Source organism: Pithys albifrons, chromosome 2 (assembly GCF_047495875.1).
Source record: "Pithys albifrons albifrons isolate INPA30051 chromosome 2, PitAlb_v1, whole genome shotgun sequence".
Taxonomy (NCBI): Eukaryota; Metazoa; Chordata; class Aves; order Passeriformes; family Thamnophilidae; genus Pithys; species Pithys albifrons.
Window position 1 is genome coordinate 46293062 of NC_092459.1, and position 21005 is coordinate 46314066.

Sequence of the window (21005 nt, forward strand, 5' to 3'; positions counted from 1 at the left end):
GGGGTGCTGATTTTGACCAATCAGTTCTTCCTCCTTCTATCCTTTACTACAATGCTTAATTGCATCTCCCTTTTCACTATAACCTATTCTCTTCCCAGGTTTCTCTAAACACTGAAAGTTTACCTGATTTCACTCCTCTCTTAAATTTTATTTTTTGTTTTCTTTATTTGACCTGAGTTTACACTCATTCATGCACTTCCCTTCTCACTTTTTACTTCTTAAAAATCCTTCAAAGTCACAAATTTTTCTCTCTTTCTGCTTACCTTTCATCTGAGCTTATAACCAATTTATGATCTCCAGTCTACCGTGCATCTTTGCAACTTCTCCTCCTCTGGCTGAAGAACAACAATCTCTACTTTCCTTCCTCAGGAAGTATCATATAACTTACAATGATCTTGAGAATTATATAAATCTCAGCATCAGTGAAGAAGGCACTTTTCATATTTTACAAAGGCTTCAAAAGACACCATACAATGCTTTACAGTGGAAACCACCCCCTTGGCCAGTGTTCTGAATTAACCCACTCTCAATTACACTTTCTGTTCTTGGCTCCTTTGCCATTTGTGAGGTCCATCATTAAACTCCAACCTGTGTTTCACATTAATATGAACCTTGTTGTGCAATTCACAGTGAACAGCAGACGTTGTGTGGTTTGCAGTCCCTGTGACACTACAGCTCTACAAAGGAGTGGGAAAGGCTAGTGAATGCTATGAAAGAATGTAAGAGACCCAAATATGCAGTGTGCTACTCATGGTCACAGAAAACACCAGGAATTAGGAGCTCCATGACAAGAAAAGGAGAGGAGAAAAAAGACAAAAAAGAAATAAAGAGTCATGTATCTTGATTTGATTCATTAGTCAGTGGAAAAAACATACCATTTCAACACTCCTATTTGGTTGAACAATTCAAACAGTCATAAGACCTACCCTGTATATTATTCTAGCCACTTGTGATCCTCTCAGGTTTGCTAGTTTCCACATAACTTCTTATAGTTCTCTCAATAAATCCAAATCCTTGCCTATAATACTTCCATGATCAAAACCTTGCCTACTCTCTGCAAAATAAAACAGGACCACAAAATATTCCTAATGTAACCCCTTCCTTTGTAGCAAGAAAAGATTTCAAGGTTTTATTTTGTTTTACCCATAGACATATACTGTGCTATATTGTATCTTGTTGCCCATGCACATATTCACATCCTATAGGTATCAAAAGCATGGGGGCCTATGGGCTTTAGATACCCCTCCCTGTCCCGATACTCCTCCCTGTCCTGTACCACCTACTGCATATTAACATTATACGTTATGTTTACCTAAGAACATACATAGAGGGATAGCATGAACTATGTGCTTTTCATTTCCTCTGGAATAATTGAGCTATTTCTACCTTAAGCAGCTTTTCATACAAGTTTCTTTCTTGGTTATTTGATTGTTGTTTCCCCCTCATGTCATTCACATTTTTTTGGTGTCATGGTTTTTTTCCCCTTCTTTAATGTCCAGCTTCTTGCCCCCACTCTTTTGTATCTACAAATTTTGGGAAATGCTCTGGTGCAACCTGCCTCTCATTATCAGCCTACTATCCCCCAGGATCTCCAGACAGCCGAGCTTCTAAAGACAGATCACAAGCACATCCTCTACCTTAAATGTAAGAAAGATGCAGTCAGTAACTGCAAGAGCACCATGGACAGACAGTCAAAATCTTCTTTATTCTTATAGTTTAGCCCTATAATTGTAGAAGCATAAGGAAGAGTAGTACTCACAAGAGACTGCATTGAGCTGACCTGGTGAGAGGACAGGGCTTAATGAACCAGTACAACACAGTAGCTTCTACAAATGTAGCCCTGGTGACATTTTTCGAAAACATAAGGTGTTTTAGTGGTGGTAGGATGTGTGTCTGTGTGAAGTCTCAATCTGCTTGACAAACTCCCTGAGGCAAACTACTTACTTTCTTTCATGACTGGTAACTTAAGTGAACACAACAAAGACTGTAGAACAATAGAATAGCCTGGAAGACATTCCATTTATACTCACTAAAAACTGTAGTCTGACTCAGTCTTTGAGACAAGGGCTGAAAGCTCTGACTGTTCTCCACAATGTTTAAAATTGCTTCTTCATTAATAAGTGCTTCCTCTTCTTTATCAGTATGCACTCTATTGGAGTCTTAAAAAAAAAAAGAGAAAGCATAGAACTTCAAAGAGTCTGACACATCAATACATTATGAAAGCAAGGCACTTCAGATTTTACTATCCAAGTATATTTCCATTATTTGCTGTGCAACTTTAGAAAGGCTTACTCTAACAATAACAAAAATAAAAGCAGAGTAACTCTATTTTCATAACTGACAATCGTAACTTCCTTCTGCTAGCAGTATAAACAGCCAAACCATGACATTATGCCTAAACAATTATGAGATTAAAAATACTCACCTTTGTTCATCTTTTTATCATCATGCACTTCTACCATATTAGCTGGCGTACACTGAAAGGCTTCAGGAGGAAGCACCTCAGAATGTAGTGTTAGCTCAGCAGAGAACTCCTCTGATCCATTACTGTAGTCCAATGATCCTGACAACGTTCTAGTTAATAGAAAAGCAATTTTTAAATGCATATTTAAGGTTTGCATAGAATACTATACTTTATGACAAATGGCTAAACACTTACACAGAGAAGTCATTTTGCTTGAGAATTTCTTTAAGTCTCTTCTGAAAAAATTTTTCACTTTCTGTTGCTGGCACAAATCCACGGTCTTTAAAATTTGAAAAATATTTGTTATTCAGTTTTACTTTGACCTCTCAACACAGAGAGCAGCTAAAATTTTATTAGGAAATGGATGAACGTTGAAATATCTACTAATTTTCAGCACCAAACTGAGGGCTGATTTTCCAACTGTATTTAAGCACTTTAAAATACTTCACATACTCCCAGTGATCTCATTTGCAACTGTGAGTATCAACAGCCTTTACAAATCATGAAATTACAGCAAGGTGAGCATCCAGGAAAAGTAAAATCAGAAACAGTTTTGAAAAGTCTGGTTTATGCAGACTGATTAACATTACACAGAAACACAGCAAAAAAGTCGGACAGAAAGGAGTCTGCCTTAGCCAGGAACCTGCCTCTTTCCTTCTTGCAATCCTCTGACTTATCTGCCAAATATCATTTATATTTTAAAAGAAACACGGGCTAGATCCTGCAGAGCATAGCCTGTTACTTATGCAATTACTTTGCAGAGCAAAATCTTCCCTGAATAATGAATTTTACATAAAAATACAGAGATTTGTCTATCCTATCAGAATTTTAATCTAATATCAACTTAGCTATAATTCCATAGAAAGTAAAAGGAATTGCCCTTCTGCATAAACTACAATGGAAACCTTCCAGATGAGGGATTTAATTTCGTCTGTATTTAAACATTTAAATGTTTTCCATCACAAAGCATGCAATCTTAACTGTAATTATCATTTGTTCTGTCTAGAATGTTTTGCAGCTAGCTGAAGCATGATGTTTTTAGACAAGGTTATGTATCTTGCTGAAAAAACTGGAATGCACATACTGGACAATCAGTGAGCTTGGAAGTGAAGAAAGAGTACATCTAAAAAGCCCTCAAACTTGATACACCAAATTAAATTTCACCCTCCTGCTTGTTTCTCATTCAAAGTTTGGCTTAGTAGCTGCACAAATTTTTTATTTTTTTTACCTTGTGACTCAGGTGACTTAATCTGAGAAGATTCAGATTTCTGCCTCCGTCGCTGCTTTTCATCTTCCCATATTGCTTGCAAACCAGGGTTCCTGCCAATCTGGGCTGAAATAGGCAATAATACATGAAGGGAAGTCTGTCAATGTGACAAAGCGTTCTTTCCCCAAATTAGATTCTGACACTCTTCTTCATCGCTTTTGTGATTCTAGTCTTTTTAAAATTTTTGTAATTGTGATTCTTGTCTTACTCTGGTACTTGCCATGTAAAAGCCAAGGTGTAACTTCATTTATTTTCTACATCTGTTTTAATCTAATCTTTGACTTCTTCTGTTCTTTTCATCATATGTATGTGTGTATGTATATACAGGTGTATACTCGATGTTGATATTTCCATTACTATTCTCCTTTACAGGTCTGAAACCTTCTGTTATTCATTAACAAAAACCTCTTTATATCGCTATGATAACAGGCTATTTTATAAAACGTTTTCTTACAGAGTTAATTTTTAAAAAAACTTTATAAATTCGTAGATCAACAATTCACTAACATTGAAATTTGGATTGTGATTTAACTAAACTGAGCTTTAAAAAGAAGATGACAACATAGTTTCTGTTCTAAAACCATTTCACATGGAAAGTTGTTAACACTTCACCTTCAATATCCAGTTGATTTAAAATGTCAGCAGCTACTGCATCCACCTCCAATTCACAGGTACTTTGTGGCTCAACACCTTTCAACATTAAAGAGCTGTGACAACATAAATACCACAGATTATTTTTATCAATGTTCATTTTGAAACATGCATCATCATTGCTTTCCAACTGCACTAACATCTAAAACATTTCAGGGGGAGTGGGAGCAAGTAACTGAATACAGAATTATCAGTTCTCATTCTCCCCAGCAAGCCCTTAAATTAATGGTCATATTTGAATCTTACTAGATAAGAAATCTGTATCTTCAGCTTAGAGGGTCTAGCTTTTTCTTTTGTGGGGAGAAGAGAAAGAGCTGGTAAACAACTCTAAATATTACAGCAATTACAATAATGTTCTCCTCCTCAAATGCAAGATGAAATGTTCTACAGAACTGAGCCAACAGCATCATGTTCATAGGCCTGATCTTGCACACAGAAAACAGTGGCGAGAATTTTTCTCTCTCATTTATAGTTAAGAGCAATACAAAACACTTCAACATTTGCAACTAAGGGAAGTAAAGTAAAAAATGTTTAATTTTTCAGGTTGTTTTTTTTATTTATTTAGCCTGGTGAATAGAAGCAGAGTATTAACAACACAAACACATGCTGAACTAGGGATAACTGGCGCAGTAAGGACCTAAAATACTAGAGACAGATTCGAGACTGTTGTATAAGGTCCTGTATCACCTTTCTGCTGTGACTTTTCAGAATTGCAAAGGTCCATGACCTTCCACCTGTTGCCGTCAGTGAACAATTTTAAGGAGTCCATGGAGGAAGCTAAGAAAGAGAAAGCTTTTCCCAGGTTTATGTGAAAGTCTGTTTACCCTTTAAAATTTTTTAGGGCAACACTGAAAATCCCCTCAAAGCTCTTCAGGACCCTTTGTCTAGGTTAATTCACTGGTGATCTCTGAAAACACTCATGTTGAAAGTATTCCTGTTCACTGCAAGATGACCTTTAAAAGTCTCTTCCAACCCAAACTATTTTGATTCTATGCACACTTTAAAGGACAATCCATTGCCATCGCCCACCTTCCTTCCCAGATAAACGTCTTCCCAATGCAACCAGTTCATTAGCTTGGCATTTAACATCCTTGTTAAGGTGAGCTGCTAGACACTTGCACTAGCTGAAGTCAGGGTAGTAGCACTACAAGTTTCTGCAACATTCAGGTAAGCCACAAAGGCCTAGAAGCCATTTGCTCCCACTTCAGGTAAAACCTCAAAGGGCACATGAAGGCAGAGCAGCTTTAACTGGCTCTTCTAACACTTTAATTTATGCAGATTAAAACAAAAGTGTCAGGGGGTGAGGGAAGAGCACAAACTGTCCCAAATTACAGTTATTTAACATGACTACACACTGCTTAGGAACTGTTCTATCTGAGTATTTCAATAGCTTGGTCAGGTGGTAGCTTTGGTGCTTTTGCTCACCTAAAATAAAGGCATACAACACATCACGAAAATATACAAAGCAACTGCATCTCTCGCTCGCCCAGCTCAAGACACATTTCCTCAGCAGCTAAAGTGCTGTTTCTAGCAGGTGAGAAGACAGCATGGAGAAGTCAGACTATATCTAGTCTCCCAGCTGTGGTTAGTTGAAAATATGAACCATTTCAGGTCATTAGCAGTTGTAACGCTCTGAAATATATTCAGAAGTGGCCTGTTTGACACAGATTGTATACAACAGACTAATCACATGCTTCACATCCATGCATCAGTTTTACGAATAGTAACAGTGGTTTATGTAAAGTCAAAACCATGATTTGAGAACATCTGTATTAAAACAAGATTAGAAAAGAAGACTTAGCCAGTCCCAGACCAAGCTTCTAGGTTTCATTTTGTAAAAGAGAATGTGGAGAGAATTGTTCAGGAGATACAACCAGTAATACAGATAACATGAAAGGCAGGGCAAAATGAGGTGGCACAGGAATAGAAGCAACCCACCTGCAAGAGAACAAAGTTTACTCTCTGAAGAAACAAGATAAATCAGAGCTGCACACACTGAGTTGCCATGCTAGGCTACTTGGAATAGTCATAGCAGTCCATTTTAAATCGCCTTTTATACCTATACACCATGCTGAAAAACTACAATACAAATCCATCTTTGTATAAAAAGCCCCAAATATGTTGAGAAGAGACAGAGGAAATGGTCATTACTTTTGAAGAAGGTAATAGTTTGCTGACATTATCCACCAAGATGATAACTATAGCTAAGGATGAAAACTGAGCTCAAAGAAAGTACCATGGTTTGTTCTCTTGGATGCTCAGGCAATAAATTAAAGCTACAGTCAACATATAATTAAAAGATGATCACTACACACAGCTAGATAGATCAAAGCCCTCAAAAACCTTGAAGAAAGAACATCTGTATCAGTATCTTAATTGGCAATGTTAAAGACAGCCTAAGGAAACAAGTTCGGTGATGATCACACCTGAGGTATTTACAATGTTACACTGAGCACAGCAGACAAAAATTAATTCCCTGAAGAATCTCAAAAGTGTCACTCAATTGCACTTGATAAGGACTCTAAAATTTGCCACAATAATTTCCATATATTGTTCATGGAAGAAAACATGTCTTTGTTTTCAGGATGTTCCAGTGACTTAAATAACATGCACATTAAAATAAAAATCAAACAGATAATTAAAAACACGCACATCCTGACAAGCGAGAAAAGCAGTTATGACAGCCACAAACCTAGTAAGTATCTACCAGACTGTGCAAAAGCGTTATGTGGCAGATCCCTCCACTTCCATATCAACTAGTGTCTAATAGCAAATCTAGGATTTAAAACAAAAAAAAGGTGATTTTCAGAAGCATTCTACCAATCATTCTGCTTTTAACACATCACGTCCAAGTGACAGACTTGACCAGCAGATTACTCCAAGTTTGATGTCTACCAGAAAGCTTTCTCAATGGAACTCACAGAAGTGTTTCATGACTTGTTATCAGCTACCAAAGTCAGGAAGTGCCCAATCACCAGCACTGCTTCGTTAAACAAGAGAACTCGTTAACTGCAACCTACAGCAAGGACTTGGCAGACACATGTTGGACTGCCTCTAAAATGTATTCTCAATCACAAAAAACAAAGGATAATGAGTCCAAACAGACAGCCCAGTCACTAAGAATACAAGAAAGGCCTAGAAATTTTGTGGTCTCAAACAATGTTTGACTGTCTTTTTGCTTTTTCTTGACTGAACAACTACAGCTGAAAGGTACAGAAATATTTATGCAATTTTCACATCTCAAATAAAAACAAACAAAGAACTTGGAAGTTCAGTGACAGACAGAAGAAACTCCAAATACTGCTGAAAATAGTCAAGTGGTGAAATACAGCAAGCAAAATTTTTTTGCTAAACAATTCACAAACCAGATAAATGTCTCAGCTTGAACTCAACTGGATAATAAAGTGAGGGAACTCTGTTGGTATTGCACAGGGAACTTGAAATCAATACAGCTGTTGATATAGCTATACATGGAAGCTAAATATGTTGGGATTACAGAATACACTTCAGTAAGGAAGAAAGGCAATTTTACAGATACCGAGCAATGCTGTAGACTGTAAAAATTAAAACAATTGAGTCAGAATCATTTTAGGGAACAGCTACAAGTGTTTCCTTGGATAGGTATCTTACACTGTTTGGGTCAGATTTACCCTAAGCAAGGTTGAACACGGCAATTATAGGTCCATTAAAACAACCTAGACATAAATTTTCAGAATTTGAAAGGCAATAAAGCAGGAAGGTCATCTGAAAGTGGGACTGCAGTATGGGTTCCATTAAAAGACCATTGTTCCAAATCGATACCTCCCACAAAAAAATCCAGGAGAAATTATAATGGGCAGTTAATTTTGCGTAGATACAGAACAGAGTAAAATTAGGACTGGAATAGTTTAGGTTTGTCACTTTGCTGTGGCATGTACATCTCACAGCACAGGGAATGGAATACAGTCATGCCAGAACACCTTTATAATAAAAGAGTTAGTTTTCTAGACAAGAGAATGTCTGACACAGTACCAAATGGGAAATAACTTCAGCTGGAGGAGTCGCAAAGGAGTTCCTAATTCATGAAAGCATTTTAAGAGCTAACTAAAGGTGAAATTCCTATTGGTCATATAAAAAAAACCTCCAGAGTATCAATATAAAATTTGTAGAATTTGTACAATACAGACCAGTTTCTGTGACTGAGTTTACTTCACTTCTCATTAATATTTTTGGCAGAAAATGAAGCAGTGTAGTAATGAAATATGCTGATAAAGCAAGTCAGTAGACATAGGCCAGTATCAGAAAACAAAAGCAGAGTAATTTAGAATTACAGTAATATAAACAGGATGAAATTTAAAAATGAGATGCAAGATCCAATAAGAACTTAAAAAGCATTCTAAACAGAAGATGCTCAACTGGGAAAAAAATAAAGAAGAGAAACATCCTGTACTAATAAATCCTAAATTGCTTACAAGCCAAAGTGGTAGGATAAATCAAACTGTAAAGCGTATCACAAACTACCAACATCGCTGCATATGGTGCTAGAGAGAATTTGTCTGGTACATTATGTAGTATTCAGAATTTATGTTCAAGAAACAAATTCCTGCTGGAAGAAGTACAAAGAACGAATGCTCGGGAAATGGACAGGCCTCAACTTTCCCCATTACTAACATCCCACTTCTGGAACATGTGTGAGTGCTGGAGAAGGACTGCACAAGTGAGGTGCTGCACCCGTGGCTGTATACATGGAAGTGTGGAAGTGGGAGGAAAGAAGGCCTGCAGTTATAGCCATGAGGATGCACGCATTGGTTCCTGCTATGCTCATCCTTCTCTGGTTTGACAGCCAGAAGTGCTATTTTGCTTTTTATCTGCCTACCCCAGATCTGTGTAAAGTAACAGCAGATGATCCTGGTCTAACTTAATGATCCAACCTTCCAAAAGTTGGCTTACAGAACCAAAACAAATAAAGGTTGAAATGAACTGTGAATGAAATATGTCGCCAAAAAGGAGAAGAAATAGCCCAAGAATAACTGGATATAAAATCACCACAAGAAAAATTGCAATACAATTGTCAGATAAATGCTATTGCATAATCTCCTTAAAGGAGAAATAGTAGAATCAGAAAACCAGATGTTACCTAACACAATCATTTGCACACTAGAAAAATTGCAAAAGTATGGTTCAAGGCATGCACTTCCTACTGGGGAAGCAAAAGCCCCCAGTACGTAACATTAGCAGGAAACATGACATATTGAGTGCACTAGATTCCTTGGAGAAGAATGACAGGAACCACCTTAAGACAAAGCAGACTACTAGATGACAGAAGGACCTGTCAAACATTAAGAAGTAGCTTAAAGAATGAACTTGCTATGGGTAAACTATACAAATCAAATTAGCTCCAGATACTGTCAGTTTTTCTTCTCTTCCTAACCCTGGCCACAACCCCCCCAACACTATAGATATACTCCTTTTCTTTTAACTGTAGAATAAGGAAAGCTTAGCAGAAAGGAAAAGCATGGGAGAGAAACGAAAATTCCAAGATAAGATTTTTAAGTAGCTACTAGTTGAAATGGAATTCCCTGTTAACACACTATTCATAGAATCACAGAATCATTAAGGTTGGAACAGGTCTCTAGGATCATCAAGTCCAACTGTTAACCCAGCAGTGCTAAACCATGTCTCCAAGTGCCACACTTACATGTTTTTTGAATACTTCCAATACTTGGCAATTCCACCACTTCCTGAGCAGCCTATTCAAATGCCTGACCACCTTTTCAGTAAAGAAAACTTTTCCTAATACTCAATCTAAATCTCTCCTGGCACAACTTGAGGCCATTCCTTTTTGTCCTGCCATTTGTTACCTGAGAGAAAAGACTGACCTTCACCCAACTACTGTCTCATTATGGGTAGCTGTAGAGAGTTGATAAAGACCTGCCCCAAGCCTCCATTTCTTCAGACTAAACAACCCCAGCTCCATCAGCTGCTACTCAGGAGATTTGTGCTCCAGACCCTTCCCCACCTTCAATGCCCTTCTGTGGACATGCTCCAGCATTTCAGTGTCTTTCTTGTAGTTGGAGCCCAGAACCAAATACAGGATTTGAGGTGTGGCCTCACCAGTGAGCTCATGTTAGTTAAGGGTGATTACAAAAACAGAACCTGTGAGTTGACGTGTAGGTATTCTCTATAATTACTAATCTTGCTTAGCATTGCATCAGAAGTCATTAGCTAGAAACATGTCTTTTGAAACCGAAAGGTTAAATTTGCCACATATAGTCCTGTTGTTATGTCCTGGTTGGATTTTTACAACCATATACTAGAAAGTGTCAGATGACCAAAACTATACAAAGAAACTAAGTAATGGTAATTTGTGTCACATTAGCACCTTTTTTGAACATACAGAATATATAACTGTCCTTTAAAAGAGACCAGAATCCTGTATTACATACAAGTTGATGCATATAACAAAATACAGCACACTTCAAAAAAAAAATTGGCATGCTGACCTTGGTATTTCATCTTCTTCCCATTCCGTGAAAGATACGTTGCTTGAATGTTCTGGTAAATAAATTCTATGATGTTTACTTACACTCGATGTATCACCTAGGGAAAAAAGTAGAATGAGAAATTAATTCATTTATGTGGCAATATTTTTGCACAGAATCATTATATAACTGCATTTATTATTTAATATTACCAGTCTGGATACTCCTGAAGAATAGCAGCACTGCATGCTATCATCTTCACAAATTAACGATGTTACCATATAAATGATCTAATTTTCTTTCTAATATGTACATACACATAAATAGAAAAATATATTCCCAACACACTGACATTATTAGAATTAAATTTGTTGTGTTCTAGTCCTATCTTAACCTAAACACAATCTTTTCCTATTTGTGTACATTTCAAAATAAATCATACAGAGTCCGATGTAAACTTCAGAATTCCCAAGTGCTGGGTCCACAGATCAAATCCCAGTGGAAATCAGAAGTCAAAGAAAACACTGAATTCTACTTCACCTTTTTCTCTTTTTTATTTGTGAGCTTAAAGGGCATATACAGTGTATTCCAGATGTAGTGGCTGTAGCAGTAAGTGGAAATCTGCAGTGAAGGCAGATGTCTGATCTACAAATAAACAAAATACCACCTAAGTTTGCTCAGAGGTCTCTGTGTAAGAAGTGTACTCCAAAGTCATGCTGGAGAAGTCCCCTCTGAAGATTTACTACCTCCCTTGGGGTCTCCACCTGAAATTTCCGTCTTCAGAGGAAGGAAAGACAATATACAAAGGATATGGCACAAGAAAGAAAAAAGCCCAGGAATGGAGCTGGAGGGAGGTGGAATGGGAGCAGACTGACAATTATTCACTCTCCCATTTGTGTCTGAAAGACCAGATTGGACCTTGAATTTTCTCAGCTATGTTACTGTCACAGACTATCAGCTAGACTTTTCATTCATAGCAAACACTTTTGCATTTGTTAAAGATAAACTAATTAAACAACTCAATTGTCAGAGGTCTTCAGTAAGTATTTATTAGAACATGTATTTTTATTTCATAAATTTCACACTAGTTTGGCCAATCAGAATTCCACTACATGGAATAGCAGGAATAGGGATATGTTATGTAGCAAAAAGCCCTGAATACCACAGTTCCTACAGAAGCTACTGGCAAACATCATACCAAAAGAACCTTAGAAGCTACAAACAGAAGCAACCAGGCTTAATTATGTTCCAGACCAGTTCTGGCAAACCCTGCCTCTACATCAGACTTCTAAGTACAGTGGCATGGTACAGACACCAGGCACACATGGGAGATGTGGCACCCAAGTGTGGTGAAGAGACACACTTGAGCTTTCATAGGAACTACTCCCTTTTTGATTCCCCAGGAACCTATTTTAATATACTTCTAAAAATGAAGTCTCAAATTCCTGTATCTCTGTTTCTTTAAGGAGTATTATTTCTTGATATAAAGATCTTTCAAGACCACAGCAATGACACATCAAGGTCTTTCACAGTCATATTACAGAAGAAGATTCAACTACTGAAAACAGAAGTTCTGCAATAATTATAGTGGCATGTGGTGCATGAATGAACTTGCAGCCTTCAGTACAGTCCATAAAGACAAGGACTCGAGAAAATGAACTCCTGCATCTTCTGGATGATGAAGGTAGAATATTCCTGCTAATGAATTTGCCTGCTGGCCTCTGTCAGCCTTCAAAACACTCTACTTATCTCAGTGAGAAAAATAACACTGGAAGCATGCTCCTGAGGCTACTTACAATTACAAACACAACTATTACTGAATTGTCTATTACCGGCCAGACCAATTTTTATATCATCATCGGCAAGGGAAGTAAGTGTTTGCTGAACAGATTTAGGCAAAGGCTTTTCATGCTGTCTAAGAAACCATGTTTGGCCTGGCTTGCATGACACAACTCTACTTGACTGAAATAAATGCACACTCCCAAGACATGGACGCTGTGGAACAGGCAGGTAGGCGTGTCAGTCGCAAGCAGAGGCTGTGCCTTCTACACTGCTCCAACCGGTCAGAGCTTAGAAAGGGCTGCTGGATAAGGCCAGGTCTCTTGACAGCTGAGCCCCTGTAAGGCTGTACCAGGGACAAACCATCTGTCACTTGGCTGCTGTGCCTGGGGACTCCACCAGACTGAGGCAGGCTACTTATGCATGTGTGATGTAGAGCCATGCAGAGCAATGTGAATCTTGCTAGGAGAACTGAGGCCAGTATCTGATCAAGCCAGACAAGGTTGTCTGTCATTTTCTTCCTTTTATCCCATTGGATTCTTCCTTTTAAGAACAGTTAAAGTCCACTGGTCTCAGCCCATGCTCCTGGTTCACCCTCTTGTTCCTATTCAAAATTTAGGTCTCTCATCCTTAATGTAATGACGAAGGAGAATATAGATAACTATGTCTTCAATCTATCAACTGAAAGAGAGGAAAAGGAGCTATAGAGAAAGAATGGAAACAACGATTTGATACAATCACATAGAATGCTTCCAGTAGGCTGCTTTGGACACCTGGAAGACTAAAGATACCTGACTGTCCTTCCTCATGACTGAAAATCCTGAAGATGTTCTGTCCATGAGTAAGCTTTTGTCTCCCTACAGTTCTGAAACCAGCAAAGGGTGTGCCCTGTCACTGAGCATGAAAAGAGCATTTTCCTTTAAATGAGAATTAGTTATAAAACTCCATGGATTAGTCTAGTGCTGTCTGACTGTACACGCATAAAAATAATGAGACAAAACTCAAGTCAGCACCATTATTGCTTGGTGTTTTTACAGGAAGACTTTGACATTCTTTTCATCTTTTGCTTCAGCTGCAGGAACAGTTATGATTTGAACAATATTTGTTTTACTAAATGTTAAGCATCAAAGACATCACGGTTTTCTTACTGTTATCTCTCCTTTACAATAAGGCATTTAGATAACATTATGGGTGTTCTCACCAAACTTAGTTTTTATGTCAGTGTGTACATTCAACATGCCAAACTAATTTTTTTAAGTAGTTCCTTTGCTTAGACATTAATACTTCAGATTTCACCTTAGAGCAAATGACCTTAGCACAAACACAAGCATTTTGATTAAAAATGTAGTTTGTCATAAGAGTGTAATGATTAGTCATAATTTTGCCAAGACACTACTGAAGCAAAAAAATGAATTTGAACCTATACAAGGATCAGAAACAAACATAAAAAGTTAGGCAACAGTATTAGTATGCTATATTTCACATCAATTCTTCAACTAAATATCAACACTTTTTAAGCTTCTAACATGAAAAGAGGTGTGGTCATCTTGTGAAAATGGTCACAGCTGCACTACTGACAGCACACGTGTTTCTTCTCATTTCAGGAAGCTGATTCTTCCTCAATCCCATATGTATGCACAAAAAGGAAAAAAGCTAAACATGGACTTTATTTTGACACAGAAAGCAAACTTTTGGGAAACAACATAATACACATTCAGCCAAACTACAGCAAAAGTCTGACAGCGACATTTTTTCCAAAATGGTAGTTTTTAGCCTTCAAAACAATTATTTGGTCTTAAGAAAGAAACACCTTACTTTTTCTCCTTGCCTTTCTGAATTTGACAGCAGCCAGGTTTATTAAATTCATTCCATATAAGTTGTAGTCTATAAAGAGCTGGAGGAGGTAGGGAATATGGGCTTCATGAGGCTGGTAAGATTTGTTCATTATGGCTCCACCTTGCAGAAGCTCACAAACTCTAAAGTTAAAGACAAATTAGGACATAAAAAAATTATTCCAACACAACAATATTAATAATCAATTTTATCGAAAGACTTTTTAAGTTACAACTTAGGCGAAATTTAAGAACTGTCTTTTCACACTAACAGATGCACAAAAATGATCTCTGCTAATAATGATACCATATTTGGGTGTTAGTAACAAAGCAGCCTTGAATTCTTCATCTTAAAAAGCATGAAACTCTCTGATGAAAACATCCCACAGTATACTATTCCTGCAACTGATCCAAAGCCACTACAGGCCATGGAAATCTTTCTACAAAATAACTGTGGCAGCTGGATGCCTACACAGCAGTAATAACTTTGAAAGTCTCTCTAGTTCTCCTTGCCGTACATATGATGATGTCTTGCGTGGTTTTAAAGCTACACACTGTATACTCAGAAGCTGTATTTTAACTACTCCCCAGAAGCAACAAATCCTCTCCTTTAAACAGGTGCAAACTAAAAATAGCTGCAGGTATTTGAATAGTCATAAATTGGTGCAATAAATTAATCTCACATTAACAGTACACATCTATAAATCAAAGAAAAGGACTAAGCATTTCTAAATGCAACAAATTGTGATTAAAATCAAGGTTTTATACAGAAAAAAGCCAAGGAATAATTTAAGTGAAGTGTCAGTTCTTATTTGGATAGGAGCAATTCAAACATGAGAGGCTCCAAATTTCAAAACAACCGTCACATCAGATAGGCATACAGACTACATTAAGACAGAAATTTTAAATCATGCAAAATTTAACTAGTCTAGAAGAAAAATCAGACAATCCAATTTTATGATCATGTATTAGACCTTTTAAAAAAAGTTACAGTAGGTAATAGCACACACTCAGGGGGTTTCAGTTTATGCTTGAGAAATTATTCTTCCTTATTTATTCCTGAATTTATTGCAACTACTGTGACAGTAAGATTGAGATCAATGGTACTTTTACTTAACAGAATATTTCTCTATTGAGAAACAAAAAACCTGTCTAACAAAAGCTATTCAGTTTTCCAAATGTATCTTAAAGTTAGTAATTGCTGTTGGAATTAAAAAAACTTTTAAAACCTACCAAAATTTACTTTATAATATATAAAAAATGGCTACATTGTTTTCCAAAGAGTTGCAGAAAATGTAACCGATGCAAATCTGTTCAAGTGTTCAAGAATTACAGTTAACACAAGACAGCTAAAGGCAAGTATGTTTTGGTCTTGCTTCCTTAACAAGCTACTGCTTTAAAAAGTGTTTACTGATGTGTTTAAAATTGGCAATTTTTAAAGTGTTTTGAAAATCCTGGGACAATAATTTTGCAACTACTATTTTTTTAAGCTATTGGTGAATCCTTCTTCAAAACCGACTTTTTAATTCAAGATACAAAGAAATCAGACTCAACTTTGTATCTACACATCTTACCTTTTTACCATTGCAGGATTATAAAGATAAATCTTCATAAACTGTCTCTCCTTCTCATGGTAACCATAAAAAGGCCTGGAGAGAAACAAAAGCAAGAAGCTATCCAGTTATGCCATGACATTTATTCAAACACATTTTACTACAAAGAGTATTAAATTCCAGGGAAAAAACCTCAGAAGATAAACCACATATCCAGGAGAATGAAAATTTCCACATGTCAGGCCAAAGGGAACACTATTATTCTATATAAGGAATTTCTAAAAAGAGTAGGAAGGAGCAGGGCCTATGCATATCAAAGTATTTTATAGAAACATAAAAAATTAGAAGGCATTTATGGCTTAACATAGTTTCTAACTTTCCCCACAGGAAAACATACTGATGGCCCACCATCACAACTGCACTTCTAATAAACTGGACTATTCCAAAAACGGCATTCACTCGTTCTGACAAATGTTGCAACAAAGTCTTTAAGGAGATTAATTCTGCAGATCAGGTGTAAATGAGTAAATACCAGCTGTATAACATAAATAACTGAACAATTTGAATAGCTTAAAAGGAGAAATAGCTGCCCATTTTCAGTGATTACTAATCACCTTGTGCACTCAATGAGGCATGAATCCTGAAGAAAATAGGATTTGAGAATGCAATTAAAGAATACATAGCACAATGAATATGTCAAGACTAAACTGAGGTTGAACAGGCAACGTTAATTTTGGTGTAACTTGACTGAATTACTGACTTCTCAGGACCTAGAATTCTAATCTAACAGGCTTGTAAAACAGTAAATAACTTGTAAACAGGCCATAACTCAACACGTTGGGTGAACACAAGAAGTCTACAGTTTGCGGTATTCACCACCAAATCAACCGATATTCAGAAAAGCATAAAATTTGCATGTTGCCTCTGCAGAGCAAAATAAAATGTCTTCATCAAAAATACTATTTTTTTTTAAATGACAAGAGGATGTTTACCTGGTCAGTCAAATTCAGTAGTAGAAGGATTTCAGTCCTTAATAAATTACAAACTCAGCAGAACTGTACAACTACTGCTACTTTTACTATGGTTAAACATGCAAGCATTTAGCATGGCTGGGAGGTGGACTGAACTGTAACAAAAATGTTTCTGATGGTAAAACTGAGCTACACTGAAACAACAAATTTAAAGGTGCTAAGATGAAAAGGAGATGAAATCTTTTATAATGATTGACTCTTACAGAGATAGCATAAACCTAATGACAGGTTATATACATTAAGCTATAATGGCTCATCCTCACACTGACATGGCACCAAGGAGAATGAAATTTCCAATGCTTGCAAGTGTTAGCTATGAACCCCTCATTGAACTTCACAATAGACATGGGCAGCACATTTCGCCTTTTTTTTATTCTTAGACCTCTGCTATGTTTGGAAATTATTGCAACAGAAATTTTACATTCAACTTACAGAGGTTTAACAAACACTTTTAATACATAACAACTTTCCTGCTAATGCAGAGGAGAAGGGATAAGACAGTCTGCAAATAGGCTTCTTATCACAGAGACATTATATCTGTAAGCACAATCTGACTCAGGTGAGAACAGGTTTGTGTGACTACACAAACATGTCTGTCTACCCAGGTAAAGATGAAAATGTATTTCAATTAGGTGCTTCCCATTAGCAAGCACCTCATAGAAAACCTTAACACAAGCAAACAAAATACTTAAAACATCATTCTTATTATGCTGCTCTGAGGCAATGAACATCTGACTTTTAATGACTGTTTTGAAGCTCTAAGGCAAGAGAGGTGAAGAAGAGGCAGGTTCTCCTAATTTCTACCTGTTCTTTTCTCACTGCATTAAGATTATATTCAATGGTTTACTCTGCCCAGCTTTCACTTTTGAGATGAACAGCTATACTACAATTTACATAGTTCCCACAGAAAGAGTAAAATTAAGAAATGTGGTGGGTTACCCTCCTTTTACTGTAAAAGTATCAGAAACTTCTGATTGAAAATAAAAACAAATTATTCCAGGCACTTTACTAGTAGCATCTAGAAGCCACTGAAACTGGCTGGGAACAGAAATACTATCTTCTGATTCTGAACAATTAGAAGTATTTCAAAAGTGCATGAAAAAACTAAAGAGACAGTGCTGCACAGTACTGAAAATTAGCATTTACATTGTTTTGAAGATGAAAAACTGCACACATGTATAGACACTTGTGTTCCTCCAGGACAGATTCCTATTATTTGCTCTGATTTGACATATTTTTCAACCCTTGGTTATGCAAGATACATGAAAATTAATTAAGAGAATCCTTAAAATGTTAACATTCAAAAATAGCATATAGTTCCAGCAGCAGTAGAAGCAACATCAAATAGAACACAACAATTAGCTTGATTGAGAAATAAATGAATGTTTAAGAGCCATCACTTCATGTCCTGTGCTGCTGGAAGCATCAGGTGGATAAACATGACCTGAACTGTGAGGGCTGTTTTAGATGACAAAAATAAAAAGGAGACTTAGAGTCAAGTCTCCTGCAAGACATGCCTGGTCTTGGGAAACCTGTATGGCCAAACTTCGCGAACGAAGATTTGGGAAGGGCTGTCCCCACGTGGGTGTGCCCTTCCAGCCTGCGCAGTGGATTTTAGGTGAGGCTCAGCGTGCGCAGAACTGGCCCCACCGTTTCAGTCCTGAGGTTCATCTGCCACGGCCGAGCGAGCTTGGACGGTGCCAGTGAAGTCCTCAGGACTAGAACCTACAGCACAGAAGGGTGGAAATGGTGGCTAGAAAGTAACATCAGAGACAGAAAGCTAAAAAGAACAGATTTGGAAAAATTATAGACACCAGGATATAAATTTAGGGAAAAAACGTTGTGTAGAGCAGGATTCTTTGGGAAAATCTGTTGACTAAGGTAAAGTCAAAGAAAGTAGAAGAGTTATTAAATGTTGTACATGCCTGTATGAAGACATACATGGAGGGGGAGAAAAAGGAGCATCCCTGCAGTCACTCAAGTCCAAAGTAAGTGCTTCTATGCAGTACAGCTACAAAATATTTCAAAACTAACCAAAAATCTTAACAGGTTGTACTTACATTCCAGATACTAATGACACTTTGAAAACATGTTGAACAGTAGAAGATGGATTGCCTAAAGCCACGTTAAGTGCTCTGTCAATGCTGAATGCCACTTGACGAAGATAGTATTCTGGATGCTGTCCAAAACCATCATATGGTACATAGAGGTAAGGAAAGATACCGTGTAAGTGGAGACAAGTCTTCTGACCTGAAAATAAAAAGTAAACATTTATTTCTAATGACTACATCTTTTTCTTCTTTTAAAGAGTCGTTATGTTTGTATTTTTTCATGTAAGCTTCAGGTTCTGCAGACAGGATATATTTATGAAACAAACGTGGCATATTTCAAATAAAAGGTATCAATGTAGAGCAGTTCTCACATTTGATTCATTGACAAAAAACAATACAGAACAGAGGTGGTTACATGACATACACAGGATTACACTGTAATAATAGAACTCACTACTAATTATTTTCTTTGTAGTGATAACACCTCTCTAAGAATTTTGTACACTGAGTCAGTGTTGGATGGTTAATGGTTTCTGAGCCTTTGTGAAAAATCTTTCACTATCAAAGTTCTTCCCATTCTTCACTGGGATGAGCACAAACCACTCAGAATTAAAAAGGAATGTCCAGAGCACCTATGAGGCTATTCAATATTCTAGTTATTAAGGTGCAAGTTAGGATGCGGAAAAACCCAGGTGATTTTCAGCTTTTAGAATCTGTGGATCCTCTGTGAGAAGTGTCTAGTGCAGATCTCTGCTCAGCATTAGCCTCCATGAGTCTGCAATGTATGTATGGCCAGACTTGGCGAACGCAGACTTGGGCAGGGCTCTCCCCACATGGGTGTGCCCTTCCAGCCTGCACAGTGGATTTTTTAGGTGAGGCACAGCGTGCGCAGAACTGGCCCCACCATTTAAGTCCTGAGGTCCATCTGCCACGGCCGAGCGAGCTTGGACAGTGACAGGGAAGTCCTCGGGACTGTCACACCACCCGGTACTAACCGGGGCTGACCCTGCTGAGCATCCGAGATGTGACGGGATGGGATGGCAGGGAGGCATTGAACTGCCAGGGGACGGTCCCACTGAGACTGGAACTCGGGTCCTTGGGATTCAGAGTCCAGAGTGCTCTCCTTTACACCATGGGACTGCCCTGAGTTTGCAGTAACAGCAGAACAAAAGAACACACCATGAAAACCTTTGTGCCAGACCACAGCCTGAGCTTCTCATTTGGACAAGGCAGTACAGTGATGCAGACTGGGATCTCTCAAACCTACCACTTTTTATTAGGGGGTGGGGAGGGCTGGTCTCGACTGCAATGCATGTTCTCTTCTCACCCCAATACAACAGACCATGCATTCACTGCTGAAACAAACATGAGATCCTGCTCACCACCTCCTCAGTCCCAAAGATCATTCATGACTTCTCACTGACCAATGCAAAACTTTCACAGAAAAATACTATAAACACATGTTGCTCATTAACCCCCCACCACAGTGACAGGCAGCGCAATCCATTTTGCATTGTTTGAACGAACTCGCTGCACAAGGACAGCAAAACAGGCTTATCAACCAGGAGATAAATGTTACAAAGAGGAAGCACAACTTCACTGGTCCACAAGACCAATGAAAAGAACTACAGAAGTCCTCTCTTTCAAACTGAGGTTAGTGCTCAGCAGGTGGACCTTGCCTGAAGTATTTACACTCAGCTATACCCACATCAAGCACCAGCTGCCACCCAGCAAAGAGGGCTCTAAGTCCACTAAAGTACAGGAAGAACAGAGGCTCAGGCTCAGGACTGCCTGCAATTCGGTTACACCTGTGAAAAGCATGCCTCCAAATCCCAATTTTGACTGGGTATCAGATATATTGTTCTTCAAATAATATCTAGAAGTGAAAGAAATTGCTCAAAGGATGGTACTACAAG

The 21005-nt window shown here is 37.7% G+C and overlaps 1 protein-coding gene across 1 annotated transcript in view; it reads right to left on the reverse strand.

Annotated features, from left to right (window-relative positions):
* Window positions 1–21005, reverse strand: part of REV3L (REV3 like, DNA directed polymerase zeta catalytic subunit) — a 114256-nt gene that overhangs the window by 52870 nt on the left and 40381 nt on the right. Inside the window, exons 2-10 of the mRNA XM_071548917.1 lie at window positions 19099–19288; window positions 16029–16103; window positions 14438–14598; window positions 10865–10961; window positions 4344–4438; window positions 3693–3797; window positions 2660–2744; window positions 2426–2574; window positions 2031–2159 (exon numbers count right to left, since the gene is read on the reverse strand). Coding sequence (XP_071405018.1) covers window positions 2031–2159; window positions 2426–2574; window positions 2660–2744; window positions 3693–3797; window positions 4344–4438; window positions 10865–10961; window positions 14438–14598; window positions 16029–16103; window positions 19099–19288 — 1086 coding nt within the window. The remainder of the gene's footprint in view (window positions 1–2030; window positions 2160–2425; window positions 2575–2659; window positions 2745–3692; window positions 3798–4343; window positions 4439–10864; window positions 10962–14437; window positions 14599–16028; window positions 16104–19098; window positions 19289–21005) is intronic.